Source organism: Indicator indicator, chromosome 28, assembly GCF_027791375.1.
Source record: "Indicator indicator isolate 239-I01 chromosome 28, UM_Iind_1.1, whole genome shotgun sequence".
Taxonomy (NCBI): Eukaryota; Metazoa; Chordata; class Aves; order Piciformes; family Indicatoridae; genus Indicator; species Indicator indicator.
In genome coordinates, this window is record NC_072037.1 from 3,219,485 (window position 1) to 3,232,910 (window position 13,426).

The 13,426-nt window shown below is 55.3% G+C and overlaps 1 protein-coding gene across 1 annotated transcript in view; it reads left to right on the forward strand.

Moving 5' to 3' along the window:
* Window positions 1–13,426, forward strand: part of LOC128976105 (collagen alpha-2(I) chain-like) — a 104,534-nt gene that overhangs the window by 57,690 nt on the left and 33,418 nt on the right. The window contains exons 12-21 of the mRNA XM_054393222.1: window positions 5,018–5,062; window positions 5,921–6,040; window positions 7,784–7,822; window positions 7,950–8,003; window positions 8,696–8,749; window positions 10,312–10,419; window positions 11,103–11,156; window positions 12,340–12,393; window positions 12,508–12,552; window positions 12,840–12,893. Of these exons, the coding sequence (XP_054249197.1) occupies window positions 5,018–5,062; window positions 5,921–6,040; window positions 7,784–7,822; window positions 7,950–8,003; window positions 8,696–8,749; window positions 10,312–10,419; window positions 11,103–11,156; window positions 12,340–12,393; window positions 12,508–12,552; window positions 12,840–12,893 (627 nt within the window). The remainder of the gene's footprint in view (window positions 1–5,017; window positions 5,063–5,920; window positions 6,041–7,783; window positions 7,823–7,949; window positions 8,004–8,695; window positions 8,750–10,311; window positions 10,420–11,102; window positions 11,157–12,339; window positions 12,394–12,507; window positions 12,553–12,839; window positions 12,894–13,426) is intronic.

Consider the following 13,426-nt stretch of genomic DNA (forward strand, 5'->3'; position numbering starts at 1 on the left):
CTATAATTCTATAATTCTATGATTCTATAATTCTATGATTCTATAATTCTGTGATTCTATGATTCTGTAATTCTATAATTCTATGATTCTATATTTCTATGATTCTATAATTCTATGATTCTATAATTCTATGATTCTATATTTCTATGATTCTATAATTCTATGATTCTATAATTCTGTGATTCTATATTTCTATAATTCTATGATTCTATAATTCAATGATTATATATTTCTATGATTCTATAATTCTATGATTCTATGATTCTGTAATTCTATAATTCTATGATTCTATAATTCTGTGATTCTATATTTCTATGATTCTATAATTCTATGATTCTATGATTCTATGATTCTATGATTCTATGATTCTATAATTCTATGATTCTATAATTCTATGATTCTATAGTTCCATGATTCTATGATTCTATAGTTCCATGATTCTATGATTCTATAGTTCTATGATTCTATGATTCTATAATTCTATGATTCTATAGTTCCATGATTCTATGAATCTATGACTGTGATTCTATGATTCCATGATTCTGTGATTCCATGATTCTGTGATTCTATAATTCTATGACCATCTGAGATGCCCTGAGCTGGGGGCTGCCCTGGGAGGTTAGAATCATGGAATCATTTTGGTTGGAAAACAGCTTTAAGATCATCAAGTCCAACCAACTTCCACCTCAACCTTCCTCTGGTTCCTCTGGTCCCCACACATGGCTGGTTCCATGGCTGCATTTAGAGGGACCTGGCACTAAATTCATCCTTGATGAACCTGGGTAGGGCAGCAGTTAAATTTAATGCTGCTAGCTGCCCCCCTGAGCCACCTCCTTGCTGCTGGAGCTACTGCCTGCAAAACAAAAAAAAAAAGAAGGAAATGGCCAAAGGAACAGATGGGAGGGGCAAAAAAAATCCCTGGAATGGAGGAAACGTGGCAGTGTTTGACAGCCCTGCTGTCAGCCAGCAGGATGGGACCCAGCCAGCAGGGAATGGCTTTTCCCTCCAGCTGGGAATGGCTTTTCCCTCCAGCTGGGAATGGCTTTTCCCTCCTGTGGAGAGCACTCAGATGTGTTTGGATTTTGTTTTTTTTTTTCCTGGTTGTGAGTATCCTGGGTGGCAACACAGGGACAAGCAGCTCCATCTCAGCATTGGGAGTTTGAGGTGCTGGTGTAGGTTGAAGCTCTGCAGTGGCAGTGCTCAGGGAGGTGGTGGAGTCCCCATGCCTAAAGGTGTTCAAGAATCCTGTGGCACTTCAGGACATGATTTAATGGGCATGGTGGTGGTAGCTTGAGTGCTGGACATGATGATCTCAGAGGGCTTTCCCAACCCAGACAATTCCATGATTTTGTGGTTGGTTGAGCTGAAACCCCTGTGCTGAGCCTGCCAACCTTTCCTGCTCATAGCATCCTAGAAAGGTAAGGGTTGGATGTTGTGTTGCTGCTCCCCAGGGCTGAGGGCAGGATGGGTCTACCCTTGCTGCTGGTCCCCAAAGCTCCTCCTGCCTCCTTGGGTCTGCAACCCCCCAAGGCCCTTCATCCTCAACACGAGGAGGAACTTCTGCACTGGGAGGGTCACAGAGCCCTGGAGCAGGCTGCCCAGAGAGATTGTGGAGTCTCCTCTGGAGCCTTTCCAGCCCCATCAGGATGTGTTCCTGTGTGACCTGTGCTGGATTCTCTGCTCCTGCTCCAGCAGGGGGGTTGGACTGGATGATCTTTGGAGGTCCCTTCCAAGCCCTAACATCCTGTGATCCGTGATCCCACTTGAGCTGTTGAGGCTCTGGGCATGCAGAGCCTGTTCTGGGGCTGGTGTCCAGTCTGGGCACCCCAAATTCACACCCAGAAGCTCTCTGCTGCCATGCCCCATGCCCATAATGGTGCCAGTAAAGGTCTGATGGAGCTGGGGGGGGGGGGGGGGGGGTTGAATGTATCCTGTGGAAGGGAAACCAAAGAATCAGTGTCCTTGCCTTGGAAAACTTCATCAAAAGGAATTCAGGGGGTTTCCTTTGGGAATGGGACATGTCCTAACCTTTGGGGGTGGTGGAATGTGCTGGGCTGGTGGCTCTCCCCTTACTGTGTCACCTCAGGCAGCCTTGTAGCCAGGAGCTGAGGCCAAGGCAGGGTGGGTGGCTGAGGAGACATCTCTCCTGTCCTTAGAGGAAAGGTTTGGGATCAGTGGGCTTTGGGATCAGTGGGCTTTGGGATCAGTGGGCTCTGGGATCAATGGGCTTTGGGATCAGTGGGCTCTGGGATCAATAGCCTTTGGGATCAGTGGGCTTTGGGATCAATGGGCTTTGGGATCAGTGGGCTCTGGGATCAATGAGCTTTGGGATCAGTGGGCTTTGGGATCAGTGGGCTCTGGGATCAATGAGCTTTGGGATCAGCAGGCTTTGGGATCAATGGGCTTTGGATCAGTGGGCTCTGGGATCAATGAGCTTTGGGATCAGCAGGCTTTGGGATCAATGGGCTTTGGATCAGTGGGCTCTGGGATCAATGGGCTTTGGGATTAATGGGCTTTACAATCAATGGGATTTAGGATCAGTGGGCTTTGGGATCAATAGGCTTTGGGATCAGTGGGCTCTGGGATCAGTGGGCTTTGGGATCAATGGGCTTTAGCATCAATCTTTTCACCTCTGGGGTTTGCCTCCTCTTCTTTCCCAGGCAGTACTGATCAGGACATCAGCAGGGCACAGAGCTCCAGCCCTGCCCCACCACCTGTCCCTCTGCCTTGGAGCAGGTTCCTGTACCTCTGCTTTGCTGCTCCCCAGACATTTTCATGTCTTCACAAACCCCCTTTGATTCTGTGCTCCAGTGGGAGGTGTGGGTGGAGGTTCATGTCCTGATCCTACACTAATGCTGCTGAAGGCATTTATGGAGTGTGGACCCCACAGGCCATGTGTGTGCAGCTCCCATCCCAGTCATGGGTGGACCAGATGCTCCTTGGGGTCCCTTCCAGCCTGACATTCTGTGCCTGCTGTACAGGCAGTGGAGATGAGTGGGGAAAGCCCCAACAGGTTGTGAGAAGTGGAAAGTGTTTCTTGACAAGCTGCTGATTTGTGTGATCCTGCTAATCCTCCTCCCAGGCATCTCATCGTGTTCAAAAGCTCCTCAGCTTTCCCAGACAGTGTTCCAGGGGAGTTCCCAGCTGTCAGCACATCCCTGCAGGCTTTTCTTTCTCTCTTGTTGAGGTGGAACACAAGAAGTTCCAACTCAGCATGAGGAGACACTTTGCTGGGAGAGTGACAGAGCCCTGGAGCAGGCTGCCCAGAGAGAGGTTGTGGAGTCTCCTTCTCTGGAGACTTTCAAGACCCATCTGGATGCATTCCTGTGTGAGCTGCCCTGGGTGACCCTGCTCTGGCAGGGGGGCTGGGCTGGATGATCCCTGGAGGTCCCTTCCAACCCCTGGGATTCTTTTGGTGCCCCTCACTCCAAGTTTGCTCTGGCTGTTTGGGGGCAGAGCTGTGGTTTGCAGACCTAGGCTGGAACTGAATCCTGCTGGAGGCATCTGGTGTGAGGGATTGCATGAACTGGGGTGACAGAGAGATCACTGAATCATAGCAGTGTTTTGGTTGGAAGAGACCTCTAAGATCATGGGGATAGGGCCATGAGGATGAGCAGAGGGCTGGAGCTCCTCTCCTATGAGGAGAAACTGAAAGAGTTGGGGTTGTTCAGTCTGGAGAAGAGAAGGCTCTGAGGTGACCTTCTTGTGGCCTTCCAGTATCTGAGGGGAGCTACAAGAAAGCTGGGGAGGGACTTTTTAGGATCTCAGGGAGTGACAGGACTGTGGGGAATGGAACAAAGCTGGAAGTGGGGAGATTCAGACTGGACATGAGGAAGAAGTTATTGCCCCATGAGAGTGGTGAGAGCCTGGAATGGGTTGTCCAGGGAGGTGGTTGAGGCTCCATCCCTGGGGTGTTTAAGGCCAGGCTGGATGAGGCTCTGGCCAGCCTGATGTAGTGTGAGGTGTCCCTGGGCATGGCAGGGGGGTTGGAACTGGCTGATCCTTGTGGTCCCTCCCAACCCTGACTGATTCTATGATTCTGTGATTCTAAGTCCAACCATCAACCCCGCACCACCCTGGCTATCAAACCACAGAATCACAGAAGGGTAAGGCTTGGAAGGGACCTCCAGAGATCAAGTCCAAACCCCCTTCCAGAGCAGGATCTCCTAGGGCAGGGCATAGGACCAAGTGCCACGACCCCATGCCTCCTGAACACCAGCAGGGATGGTGACTCCACCACCTCCCTGGGGAGCCTTATCCAGTCTTTGAGAACCCTTCCAGTGAAGAAGTTTCTTCTGATGTCCCCCCTAAACCTCCCCTGGTGCATCCTGAGGCCATTTCCTCTTGTCCTATCACTTGTTACTGGGGAGAGGAGAGCAACCCCCACCTTGCTACACCCTGCTAGGTACTCTCTGCTCCAAAGTCTGTCCCCAGCTTTCTGCTCAGCCCCTGGGAGGCTGCCAGAAGGTTTCCCTGGATCCTTTTCTTCTCCAGGCTGAGCAACCCCAGCTCTCTCAGCCTGGCCTCCCAGCAGAGAGCTTCCACTCTCAGATCATTTCTATGCCCCCCCCCCGGACCCACTCCAGCAGGTCCATGTCCTGATCCACACCAGCTGAGCAGGTGGCAATGCTCTGGCTCTGAGGAATCTTTCCCTAAGGCACTGCTGTTCCTCAGCAGGCATCAGGAGAGGTGCTGCTGCTCCCTGGCAGGATGCTCTGGGGCATTGCTGTGAGGGATGCCACAGGACTCCAGCAGTCAGCTGGTTGGGCAGAGCCCCTTTCTGCTGGCAGGGCAGGAGGGAAGGAGCAGTGTCCCACAGGCTGCACCTCCCACCCCACCAAACTCAGGGGCATTCCCTGCAGGACTTGGTGCTGCTGGTTTGCTCTGAATCAGCCATTTCAGTTCCTGCTGCCCAGGGGCAGGATGGCCCAGACCATGGCACTGGGCACCCAGACAGTGTGGGATCATTCCTGGCTGCTGAGGATCCCTCTCTGAGCTCTTCTCCTTCACCTTTCAGGGCTGTCCTGGGAGACGTGGACTGGTGGGACCCAAAGGAGACAAAGTGAGTACCCAGGAAACATCAGCTGCAGGGGCCTGGGCAAATACCCTGCATGGTTTGGGTTGCTTTGGGTGAGAGGAAGGTTTTACACTGAGAGAGAGACCCTGGCCCAGGCTGCCCAGAGAGGTGGGAGCTGCTCCATCCCTGGAACCATTCCAGGTCAGGTTGTGTGGGGCTCTGAGCAACCTGCTCTAGCTGGGGATGTCCCTGCTGGCTGCAGGGGGCTGGACTGGATGAGTTTTGAAGGTCCCTTCCAGCCCAAACCAACCTGTGATCCCATGACCAAGCCCTTTCCCTGCCAGCCTTAGGCTGGCATGAGCTGGCAGGTGCTTGCTGCTGCTCTGCATTGATGGTGGTGCCTCTGCCTCCCCACCAGTGAAGCATCTTCCCTGAGGTGGAGAGGGGCCAAATCCTGCCCCCATGAGCCACTTCTGTGTGCAGTGGAGTCGCAGGAGAGAGTCAGAACCATTTGGGTTGGAAGAGACCTTGCAGGTCATGGATGGAATGAAGCCAGCACTGCCAGCTCACCCCCAAACCAGGTCCCTCAGCACCACAGCTCCAAGGCTTTGGAACCCCTCCAGGGCTGGGGACTCCACCACTGCCCTGGGCAGCCTGTGCCAGGCCTTGGCAACCCTTAGCTCCACTGGTGATGTCTTTTAGGTGGGGGTGGGCACAGGGGTGTGCATGTGAAGCTCATTCCTTTTGCTTTCTCTGCTGTCTGAGGCAAGTGAGATCTGAAGAGCTGGGTCCCACCCAGGAATGTCCCTGGAGTCAGATCCTGCTCAGGGCTGCCCCAAGTCAGAGCCTGTGCTGAGTGTTAAAGGCTAGAGTGGGTTTAAGGAGCTGCCTTTGTCTTCCCAGGGGTACCCTGGAGCCAGGGGGCGGACAGGCCCCCCGGGTGACCCAGGCCCTGCAGGCACCCCTGGTGTGCCAACCATCATCCTCTGGAGGAACTCCAGGGAGGACTGGCAGACGTTCACAGTGAGTGCCACACGTGCCTGGGGAGCTCCACTTCCACCTCTCCTGTGCAGGCACCTCTCTGTCCTGCTGGGATGAGAGCTGGGAGGAATTCCCAGTGCTCTGGGGTTCCTAATTCCTTGGGGTGGGGGCAGAGGGATGAGGCTGGCAGGTGGAGACAGAGGGAGGATGGCAAGGAGTGAGGTGTTGCTTGCAGGGGATGGTTCTGGAGGCACTTGTCTCCAGCCTCACAGTGAGTGGCAGGGAAGCATCCCCCCCCTGCCAGCCCCCACAACCCCCCAGCAGCCAGCACTCAGCTCCTCCCCCTGCTGCAGCTCAGCAAAGAGCAGCAAATCCCAGCCCACAGCTCCACACTCTCCATTCCTGCTGCCCAGCACTGCCAGGGCCACAGACACAAGAGCCCAGTGAGGCCTTTGGGTGCCCCATGTCACCCTGCCCAGATGCTGCCTTCCCCTCCAGATAGGCTCCTGGCCAACAGCATTGGGCCAAGAGCCTGCAGGCAAAGCCCCAGGAGCCTGCAGCCAGTGCCAGCTTCTCAAAGACAGCCCAGGCTGGCTGCTCCCTCATCAGTGCCAAGCCCTGGGCACACAGGGGGGGGTTCCACAAAGAGATCATCTCCCCATGGGGGCAGGCTGGGAGTGTTGGGGTTGTGCAGCCTGGAGAAGAGAAGGCTCCAGGGAGACCTCAGAGCAGCCTTCCAGTACCTGAAGGGGCTCCAGGAGAGCTGGGGAGGGACTTTGGACAAGGGCTGGGAGTGCCAGGATGAGGAGTGATGGCTTTGAGCTGGGAGAGGGAGATTGAGCCTGGAGATGAGGAAGGAATTCTCTCCAGTGAGGGTGGGGAGACACTGGAACAGGTTGCCCAGGGAGGTTGGGGATGTCCCCTCTATGGAGGTGTCCAAGATCAGGCTGGATGAGGCCTTGAGCAAGCTGGGCTGGTGGGAGGTGTCCCTGCCCATGGAAGGGGGTTGGGACTGGATGAGCTTTCAGGTCCCTTCCAACCCAACCCATTCTATCAATATCAATCCTGCCCCTCCACCTGCTTGGGACTGGGGTGAGGACCAAGGGAAGAATTTCTTCCTAACATCCAGTCTGAATCTCCCCACTTCTAGTTTTGCTCCATTCCCCCCAGTCCTATCACTCCCTGACACCCTCAAAAGTTCCTTCCCATGAAAGATTTTTCCTGCTAGGAGCAGTGAGGGACAAGCCACAAGGACCTCCTCAGCTGAGGTCAGGATGAGGTTTCTCACCTGGGGCAAAGTGCAGTTTCAAAGCCCAGCCTGGGCTAACCCTGGTGCTACCTGTGCTTGCCAACAGCACATTTCTGACCTCCCCATGTGCAAAACATTTCTGGTGGCCCAAGGCTGCTGGGGCATCCATGGGGGAGCTTTAGCAGGCTTCAGAACTGGGGTCATAGAATCATGGAATGGGTTGGGTTGGAAGGGACCTTAAAGATCATCCAGTTCCAACCCCCCCCTGCCATGGGTGTCCATCTTCATTTGCTAATGAGGCCAAAGCAGTTCCTCATCTCCTGCCTGTTGGCCTCAGGTTTAGCCTTGCCCTGGGACTTGCCTACACATCCCAGCATTAAACCCCAAATGCATTGCAGCCTGGTTCATTGCTTCCCAAGCAGCAGGGAAAAGGCTGTGAAGCCAGCCAAAAAAAAAAAAAAGAAAAACAAACCTGAAAGGGGGCATTTGGGGTTATTTTAAACATTTTCTTTCCCTTCCCCACCTTCTCCTTTCAGCAATCAGCCTTCTACCAGCTCCTCCATGCAGGCTGGCCGGTGAGTACTGCACTGGAGCAGCTTTGGGGGCTTCAGTTTTCCCTCACTTTGGTCAGCTGAGTTTTCCTCTCTCCCAAGTCTTTCATCAGTGAGATTTGCTTCCCCAATGTTTCTCTTTTCAATCCAGAGAAAACCAGGAGCCCCTGGCCCCCCAGGACATCCAGGGAGAACAGGATCACCAGTAAGTGAGGAGAAGCCTCCTGTGCCCTCCATGGCTGGGTGCTGCCAGCTGGGACAGCTTGCAGAGGGGATGTCCCTGGCACTCACACAGCCCCAAAAAGGAGCTGCTGCCTGCTGGCTTCTGGCATGCTGTCAGCAAGGGCCTTGGGACTGGGTTTCCAAGAAGCTTAATGGTTTGCTTGTCTGCTTCCCATCGAATCTGGGATGCTGGTTGGCATCCTGCTCCCTGGGTTTTGGTAGCTGTTGTTGGAAGGGCTGTGGGTAGTAGGTTGAGAGAGGTTCTCCTCCCTCTCTACTCTGCCCTGCTGAGGCCACATCTGGAATATTGTGTCCAGTTCTGGGCCCCTCAGTTCAGGAAGGATCTCAGGGAACTGCTTGGAAGAGTCCAGTGCAGAGCCACAGAGATGATGGAGTGGAACATCTTCCTGATGAGGAGAGACTGAGGGAGCTGAGGGCTCTGGAGCTTGGAGAGGAGGAGCCTGAGAGGAGACTTCATTCATATTGATAAAGATGTGCAGGATGAGTGCCCAGAGGATGGAGCCAGGGCTGGGAGTGTGCTGAGAGATGTGGATCCTCCTGCTCTGCCTTTCCCTGCTTGTTGTCCTCCCTGTGACACAGCCTGTGCAGGGCTCCAGCTGCTGGGTGAGGAAGAGGAGGGGACAGTTTGTTGACCTGATCTCTGTTTGTGCTCAGGGTCCCTGTGGAGATCCAGGGGAGCCAGGAGAGAAGGGCCGCCGGGGGTACAGGGTGAGTGGGGCTGGGGGTGAGCACAGCTGGGAGAGGCTGAGCGTGGCCTCAGGGCTGTCCTGGGCACCCCTGGAGATCTTGCTCCTCTTGGGTCAAACCTTGGGATGCTGGAACAGGCAGGTTTGGAAACGTGTGCCTGGTTGGAAGGGTCATGGGAGGTGATGTCCTTGTCCCCTCCCTCAGGACCTTGCTGTGGTGGCTCTCTACAGCAGGCTGCTTCCCCCAGCCCAGGCTCATGCTGCAGCTCCTCCTGCCCTGTGCTTGCAGCACCCTGATGGCTGTGTGGGCTGAGTAGCTGCTCAGCACAGTCCCTTTGGGTGCTGGGCTCTGCTGTGTGTCACCCCGTGTCCTCCCAGCCAGGTGAGCACAAGCTGGCACAGTTGTCCCCAGCTGTCACCTGCTGGACACCTCCTTCCCCATGGCTCTGGCCCAAGGGCTGTGTGAACTCTGCCTCTGCTCTGTGGTGGGAGATGCCACACACCATGACCCTCTGGCACCTGGCCACCTCCCCTGGGACTGAGCAAGCACAGCTGCCTGGGGCAGGATTTGGGTGCCCCATGGGTGGAAGGAAAGCAGAGCAGATGTCCCAGGCCCCCAGCATCACTGGAGCTTCCCAGCCACTCTCCCACCTGTGCTCACTGGCACCTAGCCCTTGCATCCCAAACCTCCTCCTTCTCAGCAGAGCTGATGTGCAGATGTCCCCCAGCACCCCTCTGCCTCTTGCTCACTTGTCCCACTTGCTGCTGGGCTGCTCTCAAAGTTCAGCAGCAGCCATCCCTGCTGCTCCTCACCCTCCCACTGCTGGAGCAGTCATCTTCCCTCAGCCCTCCACTGTTTCCAGTCCTACTCACCCATCCCTGGAAGTGCTCAGGGCCAGGTTGGATGAGGCCTTGAGCCAGCTGGGCTAGTGGGAGGTGTGCCATGGCAGAGGGGTTGGAACTGGATGATCTTTAAGGTCCCTTCCAACCCAACCATTCTATGATTCTATGATCTCCTCATGGCCTTAACCATAGCACCATGGTCCCCTTGCTTCCCTCCCAGCAGTGACTTTCCTTTCCTTGCCATTGCCTCCTGCTCTCCAGAAGTGGGGTGGCTTCTCCTCTGGCTTCAGAAGAGGAACCTTCTGACTGAGCTGACATGGATGAGTGCTGCTGGTGAGCAGGACACAGGCTGGTTCCTGGCAGCTCTGTTGAACCTTGGAGCCCCAAAAGCTGTTGGAGCACTCAGAGTCAGTATCTGGGGCAGGAAACACAACCATGCCACCAGGTGTTGGGGGGTCTGCTCTTCAGCATGTGTCCTGCTGCCAGCTGTCCTCTCACCCCTGCCCCTACTCCCTCGCAGCAGGGATGCCCCCCAGGGATGCCATTTGACCAGCTTCTCCTCATGCCAGCCCCTGCCATGTCCTTGTGAGGTGCTGCCAGAGCAGGAGGCAGGCAGAGCTCAGCTCTTCACCTCCTAGCTTCTCAGTGATGTGCAGCTCTCAGCTTTCCATCCTTGGTTTGGGTTTTTTGTTTGTTTTTTTGGTTGTTTGTTTTTTTTTGTTTTTTTTTTTTGATCCCCAGGGTGAACCTGGCCTCCAGGGCTTGCCAGGACGTGCAGGTTACCCTGGCTCAGATGGCATCCCAGGCCTGGATGGCAAACCTGGGCCATGGGGGCTGCCAGGAGAGCAGGTGAGCCATGGGCAGGGAGGGTCATGGTTTGGCCAGCAGTGGGTGGGGAAAGCTGCAGCTCCAAGCCCAGGGCAGGAGACAAGGGCCTCCTAATGCTGCTGCTCTTGATGTTCTCTTGCCTCTTCTATCTAAAATATTCCTCCAGGCAGTCCTGGATTGGTGCCTTGAGGCTCCTGGTTCCCAAAGGAGAGGGCTGCAGAACATGGCACATGTTAAGGTGCAGCTGGGATAAGCCAAGTGCTGCAGACCCTGCTTGTAGGAGCAGCTGGGCTGGGCTGGGCTGCTCCTCTGCATCCCATGGTTGCTTTTACAGGAGAAAATAACTTGGGGAGTTGGGGGGGGGAAGAGATGAGAGCAATTCTGGACTGCCTGGGTAAGTGTTCAAGCCCTGAAGCTGGTCACTTGGTGGTGGGAAGGTCCCTGGCAGCAGTCCCTGGGCAACAGAGGCAACACTCCTGGGCTAGGAAGCTTTCTCAGGAGGCTTTTGGAGGAAGGTGAGAGGGACTGGACCATGCTTGAGAGGTTTGGAGCTCACAGCAGCCCCCCAGGAGTCTGCACCAGGGTGGCTGTGGGTAAGAGGCAGAAGCTGCTGGTGCAGCAGGGATTAAGGTTAGAGCTGGGCAGGGGTGGGAGGCCCTGGGCAGCCCCTCAGTGCCCACTCTGCTCTTCCTCCCTCTCCCCAGGGACTGCAGGGCTTCCAGGGTGACCAGGGGCTGGCTGGTGAGAAGGGAGAAGAGGTAAGGTGGCTCTCACTTGTCCTGCCATGGGCACCACTCAGTGCCAGCCCCAGCATGTACACACAGTGCCAGGCAGCAAGAGCTTTCCATTACTGTGCCCCCCTGCATGTGCCAGCCTGATGCTGGGTTGTGGTGTGAGGAGCCCTATTGCCACCCTCCCTCACTGCCCACCCTGCCCATGCCAGTGCCCGTGCCCCAGGTGGCACCCAGGTGGTGCTGGGCTCCTCCAAGGTCAGGTCACACTGGGGGGATTTCAAACCCAGTTTCTTCCTTCTGGCTCCTCCAAGGTCACACTGGGAGGGTTCAAATTCAGTTTCTTCCTCCTGGCTCCTCCAAGGTCACACTGGGAGGGTTCAAATTCAGTTTCTTCCTCCTGGCTCCTCCAAGGTCACACTGGAAGGGTTCAAATTCAGTTTCTTCCTTCTGGCTCCTCCAAGGTCACACTGGGAGGGTTCAAATTCAGTTTCTTCCTCCTGGCTCCTCCAAGGTCACACTGGAAGGGTTCAAATTCAGTTTCTTCCTTCTGGCTCCTCCAAGGTCACACTGGGAGGGTTCAAATTCAGTTTCTTCCTCCTGGCTCCTCCAAGGTCACACTGGGAGGGTTCAAATTCAGTTTCTTCCTTCTGGCTCCTCCAAGGTCAGGTCACACTGGAGGGATTTCAAACCCAGTTCCTTCCTTCTGGCACAGCAATCCCACAGGGTTTATCCTCTTATCTTTCCTGTCCCAGTGTTTGAACCCTCTTGCCTGTGAGCATCATCCCAGCACCAGCTGGAGAATGTCTGCCCTTGGGCTCAGCCTCTCTGGAGGCTCTGCACCACTCCCATGGGTCCATGAAGCTTTTGTCTTCCCCACTGCCCAGCTCAGTGGCATACCCTGGCATCCTCCATGGCATGGTGATGGGCTCTGCCCTGCCACCCAGTGCAGCACTGCTGTGGAGAGGCTCAGCCCAGCCCTGTGGGCATGGGGACATCTCCATGTCACCACTGCATGGTGCAGCACTAGCTTGGGACACAGAAGTGGAGCAGCCACGGTGGGGTGGCCCAGTGCTGGGGACAAGCAGCCAGGCTTCCTCTGGGGACAAGCTTGAGGGTCTCCCTCCCCCTGCCCCACAGCCACAGCAGCCACACTTCAGCTCCTGGTGGCTCAGCTGGGGCTCACACATCCTTCTTGTTCCCATTTCAGGGTTTCTTGGGTGAGCCTGGACCAGCTGGGGAGAAAGGAGAGAAGGGGATGAAGGTGAGGATGTCTGTCCTTGTTCTGTGGGGCAGGGGCTTGCTCCTTCCCTGCCATGGTCCCCCAGCCCCAGATGCTGCTCCCCTCCAGCTCTCAGGTTGCTCTTGGCTTTTCCAGGGAGCAAAGGGAGCCAATGGTCTGCCAGGTGCTGCTGGGCTTCACGTGAGTCCCTGGGGAGCCAGGGGAGGCTCTTCCCCTTCCCTCCATCTCCTTTCCTGGCCTGACCTCTTTGCTTCTCTGTGATGGCTCCAAGCTCCCTCTCTGGCTCCAGCCCACATTCTCCTGCCTTTGGGCAAAGCTCTTGTGGTCTGTGTTTTCCCTGACCCTCCTGCAAGGGGTGGGACAAAGGCCATGAGCACCTCAGGGTGGGCACCTCAGGGTGGGCACCTCAGGATGGGCACCTCAGGGTGGGCTTCACACTGACCCCTTGCTCCTGGCTTCTCTCCTAGGGGATGTCAGGGCTGAAGGGTGTGATGGGCTTCCAAGGCCCCATGGGGCCAGAGGTGAGTGGGATTTGTGTCAGCAGCTCTCCCAGAGAGGTGCAGGAGCCTGCTGCTCCCCAATGGCAAGGTGGATCTGAGAAGGGAGGGCTTGGGTTGCAGCTTTGTGGTTTGTCCTTACCAAGTCCTTTCTCTGTTTCAAGTCTCTGTTTCTTTTTTTTTTTTCTGGGAGCTGTAACTGAGCCACACCAATGTCTCTGCCCTGGAGATGAATTTTTATTAACAGGGATATTGCTCCAGAGCAACCAGACACCTTAAAATCACAGAATCCTGGAATTGTCAGGGTTGGAAGGGACCTCAAGGATCAGCCAGTTCCCAACTCCCCTGCCATGGCCAGGGACACCTCACACCACAGCAGGTTGCTCACAGCCACATCCAGCCTGGCTGCAAAAACCTCCAGGGATGAGGCTTCCACCACCTCCCTGGCAACCTGTGCCGGTGTCTCACCACCCTCATGGGGAAGAACTTCTTCCTGACATCCAATCTGAAGTTTTCCTCCATTCTCCCCACTCCTATCACTCCCTGACACCCTACAA